The sequence below is a fragment of the Oryzias melastigma genome, linkage group LG21, assembly GCF_002922805.2.
Source record: "Oryzias melastigma strain HK-1 linkage group LG21, ASM292280v2, whole genome shotgun sequence".
Classification (NCBI taxonomy): domain Eukaryota; kingdom Metazoa; phylum Chordata; class Actinopteri; order Beloniformes; family Adrianichthyidae; genus Oryzias; species Oryzias melastigma.
In genome coordinates, this window is record NC_050532.1 from 183,868 (window position 1) to 204,585 (window position 20,718).

At 40.3% G+C, this 20,718-nt stretch overlaps 1 protein-coding gene across 1 annotated transcript in view; it reads right to left on the bottom strand.

Annotated features, from left to right (window-relative positions):
• Positions 1-358: 358 nt before the first annotated feature.
• htr2aa (5-hydroxytryptamine (serotonin) receptor 2A, genome duplicate a) overlaps positions 359-20,718 on the bottom strand; it is a gene marked incomplete in the record, with an annotated part of 107,015 nt that continues 86,655 nt past the window's right edge. Inside the window, 1 exon segment of the mRNA XM_036209677.1 lies at positions 359-1,351. Coding sequence (XP_036065570.1) covers positions 491-1,351 — 861 coding nt within the window.

A 20,718-nucleotide genomic window follows, 5' to 3' on the forward strand; every position in this document is an offset into this window, starting at 1 on the left:
TGAAAGAGCAGAAGAACTATGGACATCTAAAAGACGTATGGAAGAAAAATAATAAGAAGAAAGAAATAATGAAAAAGTAAATCACTATTTAACCAATAAATATTCTATCCTCTCCAGTCATAGTTTAGACTGCAGAAGGGAGGAATAAAAAGAAAGGTTCTATTTGGGTCAGTGTTTCCGATGTGTGAGGGGGACCGGGAATGTGGATTCGGGCCTGATCCGGCCCGCGGGCCGTAGTTTGGGGACCCCTTATGTAGATTAATCAGGAAAAATATCCATCTTAAACCTGTGAATCTGCTTTAAAATTCCCCTTTCTTTCCACGGGTGAAGAATTAAACGCCTCAAAAATCTGGACAAATAGGCACTTGAACTTTCATTATCAAACCCCTGAACTCGGACAGTGTGAGCACACAGGTTCAATACAAAGATTTAGTTAAAACTACGGTTTGCACAGATTGACTTTAAACAAAATATATAATCTCCCTTCTCCTCATACACAGCTTTCATCTTTGTCTCCCGAAGTTTTTTCTCGTTTGTCTGTCTCCTTCCCGGGGAGGGCAGATTCCTTCCCCGCACCATCACAGTGATCTGTACCGTTCCGTAGCTTCTTGACGTCTCCCAGGTGCAGCTGAGTGGAGGTGTAAGCCAGTGGCGGGATGGTGTTCACCAGGATCAGCTGGAGGGGTTTCTTCTCTGGCTGATACTGGCAGCGAAGGTAACGAAGGAAAGCAGCGCGGTAGGTTTTATTAAACAGTGTGTAGACCAGCGGGTTCACTGCAGAGGACAAGTACCCCACCCAGACAAAAATGTTCAACAGTCCCCCCATGACCCCTGCGTTGCATGCAGCCGGGTCACAAACCACCACCAGTACATTGGTAATGAAGAACGGGCACCACATGACCACGAAGAGAAAGAACACCACCCCGAGGACTTTAGACGCCTTCTGCTCGTTGCTGATGGACTGCATGGTTCGCCGTCCGAACAGTGAGCCTGAGACGCTCCCCCGAGCCGTGCCCAAGCCACCGCTGCTTCCTCTACCTCCAACCTCCCGGCTGATGGAGCGCCTGATGAGTTTCTCGGAGGAGACGGAGGCTTGGGGCAAGAAGCTCAAAGTGAAGGTGGTGCTCCACTTGGGTCGAGGGACCAGCTGGTCTAAGCAGAGCGTGGCTTCATTCTGCAGAGCGTTTATGGTCAGGAAGTAGGTGACTACCATGATGGTGAGAGGAACGAAGAAGGCTACAAAGGAGCCCACCAGCACAAAGTTGTTGTCTGTCAATAGGCAGCTGTCTCCTTTGAAGACTTTGGAGTGATCTCTGAGGCCGAGCACGGGGATGGGCATGGAGATTCCTGCAGAGAGGACAGAAGATGTAGAGATGTCAAAGGAGTCACCAAACACTGAATGCATCATGACACTGTGTCAGGAGTTAGCGTACTGAAACACTACACCTCCCAGCAACCCCAACGCACAGTTCCTGGATGCTGCTAAGGCATCTGTCATTTGCCAAATACTTACAGGACACTTAAGCACTGCACAAAGCCTCACTCAATGTGAAGTATTGTTTGTGCCACTCTGCCTGCATTACTGAGCGTTTCTATCTGGACTTCCTGCCGCCTGCCCTGACCCTCGCCTAGACTCTGACAACTCTCGTCTCTTCTTGGATGATCCCATGCTCGTGATCCCATGCTGCCTGTCTGACCCTGATTTAGCTTTGTGGACTTTTAGCTCTCTGAACTAATGAACCAGCTGCACATGGAACCAGCTGTCCCGTTTGTGACAGACTGAACCCAACACTGTTGGGCTTTTGGGGTGGGAGCAAAACCTGCACTATCCTGTACCGTCTGATATCTGGAGCACAAACACTTGACTCGAGTTTCAATCAATAGCAGAGGATAACATTGATTGAAATCCATTTTTCTCTATTTACTTTCATGTGCCGGTGAGTAAAGCCTTATTCACTAGGGCTGTGGATCGCTGCTCAGGCGGTGCACCGATTCGATTCACGAATCGAACCACGATTCTTACTTTTCAATATGATGTTTATTACTATGTGTATGTCTATTTACTGGATGGATAAAATTGAAATGATTTGTATTTAATCATCATTTATACCGTTATTTAGAGCAGGTGATCAGAATGAACAAAACTGATTAAAAAAAACACAAAGATTCAGATAGAACGAAATGTTTGTAATTTTAAACTTTTTTCATCAATCTTCTGGTTCAGTAGTAAAACAACAGAGAAAGTATAAAAATCACTGCTGTTTTGGATCATTTAACAACAGAACCTGAAAATGTTATCCACAGTTTTCTATCCTCAAAGTTCTTCAATATTTTACATTCTAAGCATCACATATTGGTGGAGAGCCCGTATGAAAAAAGTCTTTTTTTCGCAGCAGAATCAGCTGATTCACGTTGATTACATCCACCTTTCAGCAGCATGAGACTGTTTCTTCAGAATAAGATGGAGTTTTGTTAATTGTGTCAAATGTTGAATTGTTACCATAACCAAAAAAATGTAAACACTGGAGTCAAAGCTCCGATGTTAAAGCTAATTCATTTTTTCAGAAGTTATGTCTGTGAGCGGAACTTCAGTCTCAGTTTTTGAACAGAAAAAACCTCTCGCTAGTTTTACTTTGAAAACCGGAAGCTTCACCGTCACGAAGATGTGTTTACTTCCGGTGGCGGTACCGCGGCTCTTTCAGCTTTGTTTTAGTACGTTAACTTAAAATCCTACATTAATCTGCATTTCAGAGCAAAAATACATCGTCCCCAATTGATGTTTAGGTCATATTTTACTACAATTTACTAAATGTATGAAGATTGTGAATCAGCGATCTTGGACGTCGCGAATATTCGTACTCTAATTTTTGGGAGCAGATGGCGCCTTTACACCACACTGCTGGTAAGGCGTGAGTACTGACTTCTTCCTGACCACACACAAGTACTGCTCAAACAGGGTGTGTAGGTGATACATGAGATGTCAGGAAGATGTCTACACAAACTACAGTCTGATTGTCTAATTTCCTCATTTCTAACAGTCAGGTTGCATGCAAGGAGCACAAACTTTTCACTGGAGCAGCACAACGGGTTCCTTACTGTCTTCACGAATTTGGGGAGTAGCAAAAAAATAAATAAAAAAATCTGCAAAAAACAGCCGTGTCTCACCTACTTCACCCTTACTTATCCTTGGTGTTTTAGGAGTGCTACTACCTGTTGCTAACAATGTGTCCCTAGAAAATGTGCATTTAAATTCTAGCTTACAGGTTCACTGACTGATCCATGACCATGACATTTTGTGGGGACTATCTGGATACGGGGCATACAAGTTTCCATTTGTGGCCCAGAGACTGCACCTTTCAGCCCAGTTGTGTTTAAAGCTCTCTACACACAAAAGATAATTTTGACATGAAACAGAAACGTTTTGGTTCATTGCTAGCTTTCTTGCAATGCTGGATATCGATTACCATCATGTCGGGATCTTGGTTGATCTTTATTTGAAACTCAAGCTCAGACGTTGTCAGGCTCGTCGTCAAGTCTGAGTTCACCAGATAAACCAAATCCCTCCGTCACTACCAAACCAGAGTCCCTGATTGGTCAAAGGGCGTTCTGGTTTAATTAGCAAAGCACACTGGACTGAAAACAATTTTAAAAACCAGGGCTGGGAATCGATTATAATGATTTGATTCGATTCAAAAGAGTCTGAATTGATTCAATGTCGATTTTTTTCGATTCTTCAATTCAATTCAATTTTGAGTTTACACATTTATACACTTTTGTTTAGAAATACATTAATAATCTGCCAAATGTTTTGAATATATTTATATCAATCTGATCCAGTTCACATTCTGTAAATGTATCAGTGAAATAATGAGATTGTTAATATCATACAGTGTTACATGGATTCTCAAAAGAAGACGTTTGTGAGTGTGGCTTAAGTCTTTTAAATCAGGAGGAAAACTGATTTAAAAAGGTTAAAAAACAAAAGTGATTTTACTGTGGTTAAAAAAGAAGTGGTGTTAACCATTTTTCTGTCATTCTCGTATTTAACTAATTGGTGTTTTTACATCGCTAATGTCTGACATTAACTTTCTCAGTCCTCCAGTTTGTCTGTGCTGACATTTTTCAACAATTTTGTCTTTTGTTTTCTTTATTGTACAAGTTAGTGGAACACAATCAAAAACAGTCATTGTCTTTGAAACCAGGTCTGTGTCTCAATTTGAAAGCAGCAGTTTCTTATCTGCATTGCATCTCCAAAGAGACGGGCAGAAAATAAACCTTCCTTGAATTGTGTGGAACGCGGCGTCTATAATTTGGTTTCCTCCGCTGGAATTCGTTTCCACGCTGCTGTTGGCGCTCTGTGTTGTTGTAGATAGCTGCTGGTGGCCTCGGTGCCTCCATGATATTATAAATTTGATAGAAAATGTGTCCAAAAAAGTTCTGGATGAGGTTAAGTTTTCTGTGCATGGTCCCAGCAGGGCCCTGGTGGAGAAGATAAACTGGACTATCTCTGTCTCGGCATGTTCTTATTACCCGCTCATGACAAAAAGGAGGCCGGCGAGGAAACAGAAAAATATAGATTATTGTGCTGAGAGGGGAGAGGGTTGCAGGAGAGGTCTCAGACTGCTGCAGCGTGATGGCACCAGGAGGGTCAAATATGAAAACCAGTCATTACGTAAGGATGGATTGTCAGGCTAGATTGACTCATTCTGAAACTCAGCTAAGCTTTCATTGTCAGTCTGAACACAGAGGGGCAAAATAACCCGGCAAGGATCAAGAAATCTGTCAGAACAGCCTGTGAAAGGAAGACGTCGCTCTCACTGCAGCGGCTTGTTTTTATCCACACGTTTGCATCCGTTCATGTTAGTCGGCAGCTGCAGTTCAGGAGGTAGTTTTTGTCTTTCAGCTGTAATGCTTTTAACCTCCAGAGTGACAAGATAGTAAACAACCTGCCAACTATGTGTTGCTTGAATTCTCCACCCTACACCTTCACTGGTGCCTAAAGGCACACAAACACTGCATGTGACATGTGGCTTCATCTGACCGGAGGCAGGATAAGAATAAACTGTTCTAACCAAGACATCACTGTAGAAAAACCTCAGCCTTCCAAGGTAACTAAAATAAAAAGTAAATAAAAACAAAATTTTTTTTTGGTTTTCTGTGATTGAGATTTTGTACAATTAAAGAGATAATATGGCATTTATTTGTAGTTTTTGGAAAAAAAGAGATCTTTTATTTTAATAGATAAGGCTGTAATGCAGAGCAGTGCACCTGCTTTGGTGAAACGGAGCTGTCTGCGGTTAGAAATCCAACAATGATCATTGTTCTGTTTGAACACCAGCATTGTCTAAAAATTGTGGAAACTCCACCGTTCTCCGTGAAAGTCCCGCCCACCGCTGTTAAGAGAGGCGATCAGTTCAAAGACACGCCCCCGTCTGAGAGCAGATTCCGGATACATGGATGATAATTAGAGATCAGGTTTATTTATTGTAAAGAGCTCTGAAAAAGCACCAGTAACCACGTCTCCATGTCTGGGTTCATAAGATCATTCAGATTCTCCCAGTACGGTGAGGTTCACCATCTACTGCAGGAGCTGCGTCTGAATGACAGACCCTTTCACTGGTACTTCTGTCTCTCTTTGATGATTTGCAGTCCTGCATTAGTCTGAGAAAAGAAAAGATAAAAATAAGAATAAAAGTAGAGGACCTGCCGATCATTGTCTCAATGCAAATTAGAAAAATATCATAAAGTTCTGGAGAATTTATCCGATTCTCCTCCAAGTTGGTTTTGGACAGCACCTGCTGGTGGCATCATCAACACTTAAATACTGAATCAGAGTTCCTGACTTATTGACGTGATGCAAAGTTTCGCTAAAAGTTCAGATATTTGAACTCTGAAGACATCCCGCCGCGTTGCACTTCAGTGCCTAAAACAGGCTGATGCTAGACTGCTAAACCTGATGCTCAAGTCTCGTCTCAGGACCTTTCAACTCCTCTGTACTTTGACTTAACATTGAAACTGGACGCCCCCATTGTGTTCAATGTGAACGTAGCTTAGAAGTTTCTATTTAACATTCTCTTGGCTAATATTAACACAACAAAATAAAAAACAGAATACACATGTATATAGGTTTTATAAAACTGAGACAACGCGATCTCTTAGTACTTTGACCCACATCATGTGACCACGATAGTACAAAGATTCAAAGCCAAACTAGAAAAATACACACGATCATTTTTGCTTCACATCTTTTTTTTTTTCAAAAATAACTTTTTATGAATTAAAATTCTTATGAACCAGTTTAGTGGAGAGGTGTGTCATGAAAATGGGATTGTATAAAACAAATGAGGTGAACACAAACAACAATGACACCAACCTAAAATTGTTTATTAAGAAATCCAAAGCATGATTGAAAAAATCAAAGCCTGAATTCAACTGAAACATGAAGAATTTCATGGATCTGGATAAATGAGAAGCAAAGAGGTGTGACATGTATGCCACCTGATACTCCCTGAAACAATCTTTATCCTAAGAAGGATCACGAGGTTAACTAGAGCCTATCCCATCTACTGCAAGGTGAAGATGAGGTACACCATGGTCACGTCGATGAAGGCTCTCATTCATCCAGGAGATGTTGTCTTACAGACTGATGAAGCTACTTGGATGAGTGGTGAACCGTTTCAAAGAAGACTTTATGTACCATCATTATACTTCAACACTACCCTGTGGGCAGTTCACCTCTCCATTCCAGGGTCACACTGAGACAGAGGGACTGACATTTACAGCTGAAGGACAACTTAGATTAAACTAAAATAGATTAACTTAAATAAAAGTAACTGTAATCATTGCTGACTCAGATCTAGTGTGACTCTGTTGAAACAGAAACATAAAGAGAGAACTGAGCACTAGATAAGAAACTACACCTCACTTAAGGTGTATTCAGACTGGAGACATTTGGTTTGCTTAAAGTGAACCAGAGTTTGTTTCTCCTGATCATACAGAACACATTTTCAGTCTGAATACACACAAGCGGATCCTGGTACTGGATCAAGTGGACCGAGGTGGTCTCGGTTCAGAGTGAGCTCCACGCTGAGTTTTCTCAGTCTGAATAGGCTCTGTGCTCGGGTGGAACAACTGAACCAAAATGGCTACTGTAGCTAGATATTATGGGATGTCAACCGTGTAGGAATGAAGCAAGTGGTGAACCACAGAGAAACCTGAAGCACCAATGAGACACAGCAACCCACTGAAATGTGGTTGGATTAATGCAAGCTCATTAAAACTACTTTTAACGTGATCAACATGAATTCTCTCATTGTTTTCCAGAGAATCTACATGTCATAGACACTTATCAGTGCACCTTCTTCAGTAACAGTTTTGCAGCATGCCTCCACTGTATCAGAGTAGCAGTAGATGTTGATACAAGTTTTTCACAATTGTTCAGCGAAGTATAAAGTTTGAATTATTGAACTATCCTGACACAGACTGCAAAGTGCAGGACTTCTGCATGTCATTGCTTTACCTCACGCTCTTAGTTCCTGGCCAATGACTGGAGAGATCCTGAGTCACGTTGTTTTGTTTACAAATTTTGGTTTGAAACAGAAATTTCTGCTTGACAACAGTCTGAAAACAGGCCAAACGCAAGGTTCAAGACTCTGGCCAGACCAAATTAAGCGGATTCGGTCCGGACCAACAGACTTCTCCGGTCTGAAGACATCTTTAACTTGTGCTATCTTATGGGGTCCAGAAGACCCAAGCCTTCCATTGACGTGTTATCCATCCCATGACAAATGATGAAGGTCGACACCAGTGAAAATTAAAAATCATTGTAAAAAAAGGTTCAGTGTGCAGTTTTGGGGGTCCAGATGACCCCACTCCCAACGTCAATATACTTAGGATAACACAAGGGTTACAAAACATGTGATCATCTCCTGAGGGAAGCTGGGAAAACCGGCTCTGGGTTTGTTTAGTCTATCTGTAAATCTGTGTAATCAAAGTCCAATATTATAGAATGAAAACAAAGATCTGCTATGTTCAAAGATTCATGTGGTTTTGTAAACTGAATACATTCTGTACAGGAGACGCAGCACGGAGGAGATTGATTGACGAGGTCAACAGCCAATCAGGACAGAGAACATAGTGCACTGTTAAAACATACAAACAATACAAAAATGCACAGAACTGAACTGAACAAAAACACAAAGCACTGAGACCACGAAAGACAAAGCACAATATATTGAGGAAAAACTGTATTTCACTTGTCTGGAGCCTTTCAATCTAAAAAGGGAATTCTGGTTTGATAGTAAAAGAAATTATGATGACCAGCTACGGTAAAGTTCCATCAGGTGCTTTAAAACAGGGTGTGTGAAGCTTGTTCTCTGTACCTTATTGTACTGTTGACAGCAGAACATGAAACTTCCTTTCAAAATAAAATACAATCTGTATCAAATCAGATCCTCTTGTTGCAGCAAATTTGTTCAAACTAAAATTGAAAAAAGTTAAAGATGACATTTTCTATTATTGTGACTTTTGTCATTTTTTTTTCTTCATTTATAGAAAATGTATGCATATATGTATTCTAATCATTGTAGATTAAAGCTTTTGTCATCATTTTACTCAGTTATCTGAAATGTTAAATATCTAAACATAAATGACAAAACTAAATAAACTAAAACAAATGAAGTAAAAGTGAAAAAAAAAAGATTTTTTTTCAAATTGTTTGCATTTTTCTTCAACGCTAAAGAGCCACAATGAAGCGACATCAGAGCTGTGTGCGGCTCCAGAGCTTCAGGTTGCAGACCCCAGGACTGGAATAATAGATGCTGATGTGCTTCCCTTTTTAGCTACGTTCACACTGAGCTCAGTGACCACCTTCAAGGAAAACTCTCATGTTCATGCATAGTTACAGAGGTTTCTATGACTGTTTTTAGGCTCTACGCACAAGAATTGTGTGTTTAGCGCGTTCAAGAACGCGCGTTCCATGCGCAGTGTGAACGTCGCATTACTGTCAATCTCCCTGACTTCCTCAAGTTTTTCACAGGGACCTAATAAATCTTATCAGAAGGTTCCAGAAACAGACATCAAAGTTAAGTTTTCCAACTGAAGCTCCAGGGCTGCTGGTTTTTTTTTTCCTGGAATCAGTTCTGCAACAAGCCTGTTAAATGTGTTTCCATGTCCTGATGAAAACACAAACAAACGTCATAATATTCAGGATGGAATGTGAAAGTGCTTTCCACCCACTCAGAAAAGTGCCCCTCTAAAGTAAATACAGGCTGGCAGCTGTGAAAAATGTGGGTTTGTACGTTTAGTTTCTCTGCCTAATCTCAGTCTCACTGCGAGTGATTTCCGTTGGTTCTCCTGCTCACAGACAGGAGCTGCAGCACAAGAAAATCACAGAGCGCTGTACACCCAGACAGAGAACATCATTAAACTTCTGTCTGCCTCCTATCATGCTGATCAAATGTTATTTGTCGGCGCGTCATTGTTTATACGGGCCCGAGGATTCGAGCGTGCTCTCCACATAAGCCCCTTAAGCATCCATCACACAGAGCTGCAGAAAGCCAAAGCTGTTTTTGTCAGGTTTTGGTCTTCCTCGCCGTCTCCCTGATGGCACACTCTCAGATCTCAATTCTCTGAACAAGACAGAAAAGAAAAGAAGAAAAAAACACAAGTGGAAGAGAAGATAAAAGAGGATCAAGTGGCAAAAATCTGAGGGGAGGGAGACACAAAGGAGATGAAGAGGAAGTGGGCGGAGATGAAGAGGGAGACAGAGGAGCTCTGCAAGTTAGAAACTGATCACAGTGGTTTACACAAGCGGCTTGCACTAAGAAGCCGTGGACTGCAGTGGACTTTAGCAGACTTTTTATATAGAACTAGTCATTTCCAAAGGCAGTGATTTGTTTAAATTGCACCTGTTGCAAACGAAAAACAAGAAACCAGGCAGCTTTTCAGGAAGTGCTGGCATCACAAAAGAGAGACAGTCTGGAGAAACTTCAGGATCCAGTTTCCTGTTGAAGCACTGGTGATTCAGTCTAAATTTCAACTACTCTATACTCAAAATATTTAAAATGAACCAAATGCTGCATGGTGGTGTGGTGGTGAGAAGACTCTGGTTCAAACCCCAGCTGGAACTTTCTCTTCTCCCATATGTCTGGGTATTCTACCACAGTCTGAAATCATAGTTTATTTCTGAATTCCTTCACTCTATAGTGTGTTCATTATTGTGTAAAACTGCCTTAATTTACAATTCCAAAATGTAGTGCTTTAGAAATTTCCCACAAGTCTCTGCGAAACACCAGTGTGGATTGATGCTCACAAAAATGGAAAAATATAGACTGCAATACATTCTATTCAAACAATTCTTCATTTAAATAAACATATTTAATGTATATTTTTTGTAATAAACCATCCGAGTTTTCGCAGTGGATTCATTAACAGTCTTTGTTAAAATATTCATATTTTTCAGGTTGAAATTGGTTACATCAAATTGGGCATTAAAAAAAAAGAAAGTACTGATCATGTGTCCGAATTTCTTTGAAAATCCAGGGTTCTAGATCGTCCTGCTCTATATAGTGTTGTTTTTTAGTAGTGCAGCAGTAGGGAGGGAATTAGGACGTAGCCGTGCTTCATGGGTTAACTCTGAATTGACTCTTGGAGTGAATGCAGGAGCGTGAGTGGGTGGCTCTGTGGTCTAAACGTGCACTAACACCGAATGCGATTTGCGTGATGAATTTCCGTGCTCCGTCCCTTATTTGCCTCCATATCGCATGTTTGGGTTTCTGTGATTATTACAACTTTTTCCCAGTACAGGGGGGTGTGTCTGTTTGACAGCCGCTTCTGCGGTGTTTCTGTGTCTCTGTGGCTGATCTTGAAGGCTCAATGTCTTGTATTAATCCAAAGGGGGGAAAAAAAATCAGGGGACCTTTTCCCTTTTTTTTCCATTTTTTAATGTCTGTATCCCACCTTTGGCCCAAAGTAGCCGGATGAGATGAGCTCTTTAACCCTTCGGCTCCAGTGGGTTAATGGAAAAGATGAAAGTTCAGGACAAAAACACTCGCTTTGGATTATTATTCTAGTCGTTGATCAAGTCACTGAAAGCGTCAAGTGCCCAAAGCTGAGTTCCTGATTGGCAGATGCGACGCGCCGACCAGTCAGACTTTTACGCCTCATGTCGCGTCTGTTCCACTGACTTAACATTGAAACTGGCCGCCTCCGCTGCACGAATCGCGTTCGGTGTGAATGCGCCTTTGGGCCGACTGGCAACCTGTCCAGGGTTTTGCCCAACAGTATCTGGGATAGGCTCCAGCAGCCTTGTGATCCCAAAAGGGACTCAATTGGTTTGAAAAATGGATGGATGGATCCTACTTAAACAGGAGTGCTAAGATGTGTCTGAGGCACTCTGAAAAAAACTAGCAGAAGCAAAGGCAAAATAGTCACAGATAAATGCAAAAAAATCTGTAAATATTGCACAAAAACAGTAAAATTAACTAAAACAAAAACTCCAAACTGGGGAAAAACACGTGCCACAAACTGTTTAAAATCTCCCTGGCACGGCGGTTGAAGCTGCAAATAGAATAAGCGTTCACACTCTCCTTTGCCTCACATCTGTCAGAATCATTCTGGGTACTTTGACGTGTTTGCAAAGCTGCTAACAGTTATTTTCTCTTGTGCACTTTTGTTGTCTGTCACAGTTGTGCTTGTTGTGAATGCAGAGCTGTTTCCTGTGGATTTGCTTTGTGTGACCGGCTCAAGAAGGACAGGAGAAGTGTGAAAAGAGCGCTGTCCTCTGAAAGCGCCATGTTTTTTTTTTAAAGATTGATGTTTTGTGTTTGGTGACTGCAGAAGATCTGCTGGAACAAGATCCTTTACAGATGAAAAGGATCAGCAGTATAAAGCCAAACTCTTGACAAGTTTCAAAGGTAAAAGAAACAACTTTATCCTTGCCACCCCCCCCCCCCACCCCCCACACACCCATCTCCCCCTCTCTGAGAGTACATAGATCTATTTATCTACAAGTGGATGCATAGGAATGAAGCTTGTCGACTGTAGCTTCTTTGTCACTGTTTCAAACTCAAAAATGTAATTAAAATCTTAATTTTATTTGGCGGCCAAATTCATCTTACAACATTCACGCTAGCATTGTCACAGGTAATGCAATTTATCTAGCTTTTAGATAGTTCAAAGCTAAAGCACATCCAACTTACGCATGACCCCATTAGTCGACTAATCAGAAAAAATAATTGCTGATTAGTCGACAATTAAAATGTTTGTGGCAGCACTATTCTCATCCAAGTCTTTAAAAAGTTAGACGTAAAAAAATGAAAACAAAAACTGTAAAGACAGCTTTAAAGCACGAGCTGCACTAAAACTTCAAAAGGTTTTTATTTTTTTAAGAACCATAGCCAAAGTTGATATTTTGATTGTGCAGCACACGTATTAGTAGCAAAACAAAGCAAGCAAGTAAACAGCAAGATTGTTGATACAAACTTTCACACACAGTATCAAGCATGGTGGTGGAAGAATGATGATTTGTGTTTAACAGTGAGTTAAGAAAACACCTGCAGTTCAAAAAATAACAAAAAACGTTCTAATCTCTCAGTCAAACTCCAGATTTCAACAGTGGCAGCACTAAAGAGAGCTGTGCCAGAATAAAACAAACTCCTGTAAACATCCCCAACCGGCAGCAGCACTTCCATTTGTTTGTAGCTCAGCCAGAATTCAATGGTTTGCAGTCCTTTACATGATGAGGAAGCTCAACGTGACGTACAGCAGAAAACATGTGGGGCTAAAATGTTTGAAGACCTGCACAGGTGTGAAGGGGTTTTTCTGGGCAGGCAGCAGAAACATTTAGCCACATAGAAACATTAGAACAGAAACATGAAACAAAAAAAAAAAAAGGCTGCTGGACCAACTGCAGTTATAGAAAGGGACCGGCTGGTGATGGTTTTAGTGTGAATAAATGTAATTCAAGAAAAAAGAAAAGTTAATTTCACAAGTTTTGAGTTATAACAGTCAGGAACGTCAGGCAGACTTTTGACTGACTGGTGAAGGAAGCACACTTCCTGATGCAGACGTGACTGAGATGGAGAGCATGTGAGGCAGGACGAGGCCTACAAGCATGTTGTGTCAGAAAAATGTTTCCTCTCCAGTGAAGGAGCACTTGTCTCATTCATGTTCTACAGCAGAAATCCATAAGTCGCCTCACAAATATCTTCTTCCAGTGGAGATAGATGGAGCCAACATTCTCACAGCAGCAGACGCTGAAGGCACGCTTGTCTTAGGGCTTCAAATAAAGCCAAAGCTTTCACTGTGATGCATGCAGGGTGTCACTCCACCCCCAAGCTCCAAAGCAAAGCATGTCATAAAGCAAGATCCTGACAGTGAACTCGGCAAACATCTGGTTTTTGCAATGACCCCTTCAGCTAATATGTTTGTTGTGAGACTCCCACCAGGAGGCTGTGACAGATCTGCAGCTGAACGGAGGAGACGGATTCTATACGATGAGACACAACAGCAGTCAGAGAAGTGTGTTTGCTAAGCACAACCTGCTGGGCTAGCTTCCTCTTCTACCTTTACTCTGCCATTGCTTTGGAAAAAAACATTTCTATCCATTAACTGATTCACAGTGACGATGTGTAAAGTGACTTCTGGTTTATGGGTCTAGACAGGCAAAACTGACAACTGAACGCTGTTGAAATCAATTTTACGTAAATAATTAAAGGTAACTCTACCATTTGTGGCATAAACTTTCTAAATTCCCTATCCAATGAAGATTCTATTTTTTGAGTTTTTAACATGTATTTGTGGCATTTTTCTTATGAACCGGGGCCTTCTCGCTGTGAGGCAAGAGCGCTAACCACTGCTCCACCGTGCAGCCCCGTTCACAAATCAAAACACAAATTTTATTGAAATTTGAGCCAATGTTATTCTAATGGTTTCTATTTTTGGCTGGTGTTATTTACAGGTACTTTAAGTGTGATAAAATACAAAACTGCTAAAAATTAATGTGGCCACATTTAATACCTTCAGTAAAGACGCACATTGCTGTATCACTCGCACACATTTTAATCGCCTCCAAGGATAAATTCACGTGTTGTTTCAGGGGATTATCCTAAAACAGGAATGGTTTATCTTCTTGTGTTATATGAAGACTCCATGAAGGTTCATTCAGTGCTGTAAGCTACACAGGAGAGAAAATGTCCCTAAACTTCTGTCAGAATTATGTCATTCTATAGATATTCACGCTCATTCATAATCCTCAGGCTTCCAGGCGTGAGTCTGACAGCAAACAACCCTCCACTCTTCTCCCCTCCTTTAAATCCTTCCTGTTATTGTCCAATCAGTTCAGAGCCACGACCCTGCCTGGAACATTAGCAGGCATGACTCGATACCACCCCACTTCACCCTATTAAAGGATGAAGCTCAGGAGAGAAGATGATATCAGAACTTTTAAAAACCTACAGGAATAATCACAGGTGGGAGGGGCTGAAGATTCTCACAAATCCTGTTTTGAAAGTCCAATTCACCACACACAGCACCAACCACACGCAACCGATTCCTCAAGTTTCTTCTTTGCAAATAATTCCTTTAATAGAAGCTCATTTGAACAACTTTATACTGGAAAGAACATGTCTGCTTTAAATCAGTCAAGTCTCCAATCTTAAATCTTAGTTGTTACAAATATTCTTTATTGCTAATAATTAATAATACACTTCTTCTAAACATCTAGTGGGGATCATCATAACAGGCAGAGATGGTGATGGACAGGAGAAACATTGTTCACTTGTCCCAAAGCTCACATCGCAAGTCTCTGTCTATGAGACTGGAGTGAAGACTGAAGCGTGTTCAAACTGTTCTGAACCTGCCTGAGGGCGGGGCCTGCTGGACGCCATCCTGAAGCCAGAAAGTTCCACTCATCCCTCTACAGCAGGGGTGTCAAACTCAATCACACAAGAGGCCAAAATCCAAAACACATCTTAGGTCGCAGGACGAACAGGATAGACATTTATTGAACACTCTAAAACTACATTTTTAAAACGTTAAAACAGTAACTTTTTAGCACAATTATGAATTTTTAACGGGCAGGAATATTATTCAAAAATAAATCAACTTAAACCTTAAATAATTTACTCTAAATAAAAATATATTTTGTCAAAACTATACAAGTTAGAAATTAGCACAAGATAACATCGGACGATCAATAACAATAAAATAAAATGGAGGGCCGGATCCGGCCCCCGGGCCTTGACTTTGATACGTGTCCTCTACAGCTTCAGCTCCGCGGATGACCGATCCTTCAAGGATTCATTTGAAGGTAAGAAGAGGATCTAAAAAATATACTCAATTAAGGGAAGCCTTAAAAATTATTAGTGAAATAGAAGTTAAAAGCAGTGCGTCAGATTATTACTCAAGTATCAGTATTCAGCATGTACTTAAGTACTGCATAGAATTCTAGGAGAAATTATTTATGGTCTAAAACTTCAGAAATGGAGAATACCCCAATTGTTACTTAAATAGCTAATTCTAGGCTAGAAGATAGTAAAGTTAAATTTTATAATAATAACAAAAATCCAGATCCCTTCATTACAGTCTGCAGGCAACAAGAAGGCTTCAATGATGCCGCAAATAAGGATAGATCAACAGATCAGCAGATTTTCATAGATGTTCAATTCATCTATTCAACATTATAAAAAGCATTAAAAAAAGATTGTTTTTAACATATAATAATGGAATACAAGCTTTATTAAATGTGTATGTGTGTGCACCTTTTGGCATATAGTAATTGCCACAGCGACTCAGCCTTGATTGTTGAACTGATTCTCATTTAGTTTGGCAGAGGTTTTTACGTCAGATTCCCTTCCTGACAGCGTGGTATTTTGTCCTGGCTGGGGACCGGCACAGGGAGACCCCTACACAATCTCTACTCGTCATATATTGACACATGGTAATGGTGAACAGAATCCATTAGTTTCCAAAGTAAAACTTCCTTCAGAATCAGAAAATAAACGAAGTGGAAATAGTCAAAATTATTGTAAATGTTTGGTTTTTTTTCTATGTTGTACCAAGTTGCTCTTGGACATTCTTCGGTCTGCTTCCTGGGGGTTGGGGACCCATGATTTAACGGAAACAGGCAGCGAGGTTACCCTAAGGGTCAATATTTGTTAGGATGTGTTGGGAAACATATAATCTGGGTTAATAGTGAGGCTGCAGAACTGCAGCAGAAAAGCTGGATGTGATCAAGCCCTGTGGCAGAGACAGAGGAACGGAATTTCACCGTTAGATCACTAGGAATTCTACTGGAGGATTCTGAGAGCTTTACTGAGAGATTACACCAGATAGACCGAAAGAAGAACTAGATAAAGAGACCAGTCAGGCAGGATAACGTTAAAGCATCACCACATAACAGCGTTGTGTTATCTGCCCATGACCCTGGGGACTGGGAGGGTAGTTGTGTTACCAGTTGTATGACCAGATGTGTCTATGTGTGTTTGGTGACCAGGGAACACCCAGTTCTGTATATAATCCCGTGCGTTTGAACACATGTTGTGGTCGCTGCAGTGATGCTGTCACCACCCAGAGCTCTGTGCAACATTGATCCAATCCTTTATTAAAGGGGTAATTTTGATCTGTTTGTTCTTGCTCTTTTCCTCATCAACCAACTCTGGAAGGTGTCCAGGAGAACGCCTCAACGAGACCCAGACACTAGATCAGCTCATTGTGCACCATGGGAAACAAACCATGGCTTCCTATGCGTTAATATACATACATATATATGTATGTATATAGATATCTTCACATATTAGAATTTTCAGGTTTTCTTTTCTCTGTTCCACGTAAACTTTCCTCTGAGGTTGGATGATAATCTAGTTGCGGGTCTCCCGCCTTCCCTCCAGTTGGATTATTACTGTAAAATAAGGTGAGTCAGTAGGTGGGTAACTGTGCCCGCCAACCTAGCTTGGTGTAGACTTGGTGACAGATGCCTGGCAGCCGTGTGGACTGCTAACCAAAGCAAACCGTGTATTTCTTCTGGCGGTTGCTGCATTGTCTGTGTCCACCATTTTGGCCTAAATGTGTGTATTGTAGTATATAGTGTAACATGAGTATATTCTGTCACAGGCTGATTTGACTTTGGCTCTGTGTATCTATTAGTGAGTCTCAGGCGTGTGATCAGGACAGGTTTTTGTTTTTGTGTGTTGGCTCTTGTCATTGTTGGCAGCTAACAGCTCACTGCAGTGGTGGGTCTTTGGTTTGTGGTGGTGGCACCTCTCTTTTGTACACATGCCTTCTTCTCCTGGTTTCACATTCGTGTTTATTTACTTTCTAAGTACACAGTAAAATGGCAGAACCAAAAGTGTCAGATATTATGACATGACTGTTTAGTCTGACGTGAAGCCGGACCCCCCAGCATGCTCGTGTCTTGTTTCCACACAAACTTCAGCAGAGTGATTTACAGTTGTCTTCCACGTCCCTGATAGCTTATCTGGTTCACAGCCCCTTGCAGTCGTCGCAGTTCCACTAATTACAATCACATGCTGCTGCAGCTGCAGCTCTCTGAGTCTGTGATGCCTTTACAACACATCGAAGGCAAGCAGAGGCGAACTCATGCAGAGCTTTTACAATTTATGCAAATCAAGATTTGATGAGAATTTGTCTTCTTTGGGAAATCCTGGCTCATCTTCCTCTAACAGGGCTGAATTTGAAATCAGGATGATGCAGCAGAGAATGCTCAAAGGTGTTTGCTGCAGAACTGCTGTCGTAGGTCAAGCTTTTGCCTCTCAGAAAATGGAGAATCGATGGATGTGTCAGGTAGGTTGAAGAAAAATACAACACCTTAGTTTGAATAAAAAGTCAGAGTTAAAAGGATTACCCATAATCCCATCACAGGTGCTGTCATTAAACCAGTTTCCAGGATACAGTTTTGTGCAAACTCCAGAGTAAAACTAAAGAGTGGTTGTGGAAGAGTCAGAGCAGCTCTATCAGGGTCTGGGAAGTCGGATTGCTGTACTTCAGCGGCTTGATCCTAAACAACTAAAATGAAGGAGGCTGCTGCCTCTATTTTAGGTTTGGGTGATTTTTTTTCTCCTGTCAATTAGTAAAGGTCAAACTAAAAATAATAACAGAAGATTAGTCCATTGATGAAGTGCATATTAAAGTACTTCAGATCTAGAAGTCATTTAAAGACCCAAATTGATGAAAATGGTGTTTTTGGTGTTTTTAACATTTTCTTATGGCATTTTTCTGATGATGGAGAACATATGTAGAGAATATTAAGCTTAAAATTAAATAGCCGATTATTTATTATTTAAATCATTGTGAATAAGGAACAGATGAAAAACTGCTTTAAAAAGTTTGCAGTTGTGATAGAGAAGCTACAATGAGCGTCACAAACTGCTGTTCTGATCCAGTCTCCACCTGTGAGGATCTGACAGGTAGTCAGCTCAGTTACTCTCACCTGTGTGACTGATTGATTAAAGAAGTGGGAAAATGTCAAGTTTGACCAGATATTATTCCTAGTCTAAGTTCAAAGTGGCTGAAAAGAAAACTCTGATGACCCAGCATTCTAGCAGCATCTAAACGCATCACTTATGGACAAATCTTGGAGACACGAAAAGAGTCTCACATCAGATTTGTGTGTAAATGTGGTTTTGTGTGTGTCTAACAAGCAATTCATGAGTGATTTTTAAAGATTAGTGCGAGTAGTTCAAATCTAGCGGTTGTCATTTTAAGTTGTACATGTGTAAAAAGTATTTTGGATTTTTCTGAATTTAATATTTTTGTATTCATGCACAAAATATTTTGAATGAGGTTACAAATCTATAAATACTCAAACACAAATCAACAATAACGCACGCACAAATCAAGAATTAAACACTCACAAATAAACAATTACACATAAATTAAGAGTTACACACTCAAATATCAACAATCACACAAGCACAAATCCAAAGTTATGCACAAATCAACAATTACACACACAAATCAAGAATTTCACGCTCACATATCAACAATTACAAAAGCACAATTCCAAAGTTACGCACAAATCCAAAGTTATGCACAAATCAACAATTACGCACCCACAAATCTAAAATTTAGCACAAATAAACAATTACACACTCACAAATGAACAACAACGCACGCACAAATCAAGAATTACACACAAACATATTAAAAGTTACCCACAAATTCAAAGTTGCACAAAAATCAATAACTAGGCGCGCACAAATTCCAAAGTTATGCACAAATCAACGATTCAAACCCTCAAATCTAAAATTATGCCCAAATCATGAATTATATACACGCAAATCTATAATTAAGCACAAATCGAGAATTATATATGCACAAATCCAAAGTTATGCACAAATCAACAAGCATGCACCCACAAATAAAAATTATGCACAAATCAAGAATTACACACTCAGAAATTAACAATAACGCACACACAAATTTAAGAATTACACATGCACAAATCAACAATTACACAAGCACAAATCCAAATTTACGCACAAATCAAGAATTACACACACATATATCCAAAGTTACCCACAAATCCAAAGTCGCACAAAAATGAATAATTATGCACACACGAATCCAAAGTTATGCACAAATCAACAATTACACAAGCAAAGATCTGGGTGAACCTATTTCTCTCCGTCCTCCCGCAACAAACAAAGGGTTTTATTCAGACTGGTCACATTTTACTGGCTGTAAGTGAACCAGAGCTCATTTCCCGTGATGAGTCAGAACAAATTTTTAGTCTGAATACACACAAGCGGACCTTGATCTTGTACCAGGGAAGCAGAATTCTGAGAAAAACAGGTAGAATTCTGAGATTTAGGTCAGAATTTCTTTTTAGGCTTTTCTTTCTTTCTCCATGGCCCTAATCCTCTTCCCCAATATTCATAATTAAAATACCACATCGGAACACTTTTACAATAAAACCAAAATTTGATGAAGTATGACTTCAAACATTTGTGTTCTAGCAGCCCAAGCTGTTATGCAACATTCAAATCACATTTAGGCATTAGTTTTTTTTTAATCCCCCAAGGAATAAATTAAATATTAAATAAGAAACGATGTTAGCATCACTTTCATTTAGAAGGCACAGCAATGAAAGAAAACAGATGCACAGTTTTGAACAGTTGCAGTAAGAGAAGTGTAAGAAAAGGTGATAGAAGAGAGCAGGTCAAGCGGGAAAATGGAATGAAGCAAAGAGGGAAAAGAAGAAAGAAAATGAATGAATGTGTCACGGAGAGCTGGGTTAGCCTGCTGCAAAGAATCACGGACATCAAAACTCAGCAAATTAGAAAGACTCAACCTGGTCTGAAGCAAAAGCTCTGTAAGAGCCACTCTTATGTTTTCATTATATAAGTGAGTGCTCACTGCAGAGTTTGATAAATGATACACTCAGCTTTTAGATAAATGCTCATGCAGCCTCTCATTTAGAAAACTTTTGGAATCATTGCTCTTTCTTTGATTCCACTTTCATTCTAAAAAAATATTTTAGTGAGATTCAGAGACGTGTTCTTATAATGCGGCACATTATGTACATACTGGCAACTCGATGATAGAAAATGACTGCATTTATTTACAATAAAAAACAGATTCACGTTTAAACAGAGCTGCTGGAAGAAGTCTGTGTTTGTCAAATCCCTGAAAGAGCAGTAAAAACATGGAAAATGAAATCACTTAAAAACGGGCATTGTAGAGAAATAGGACGTCACA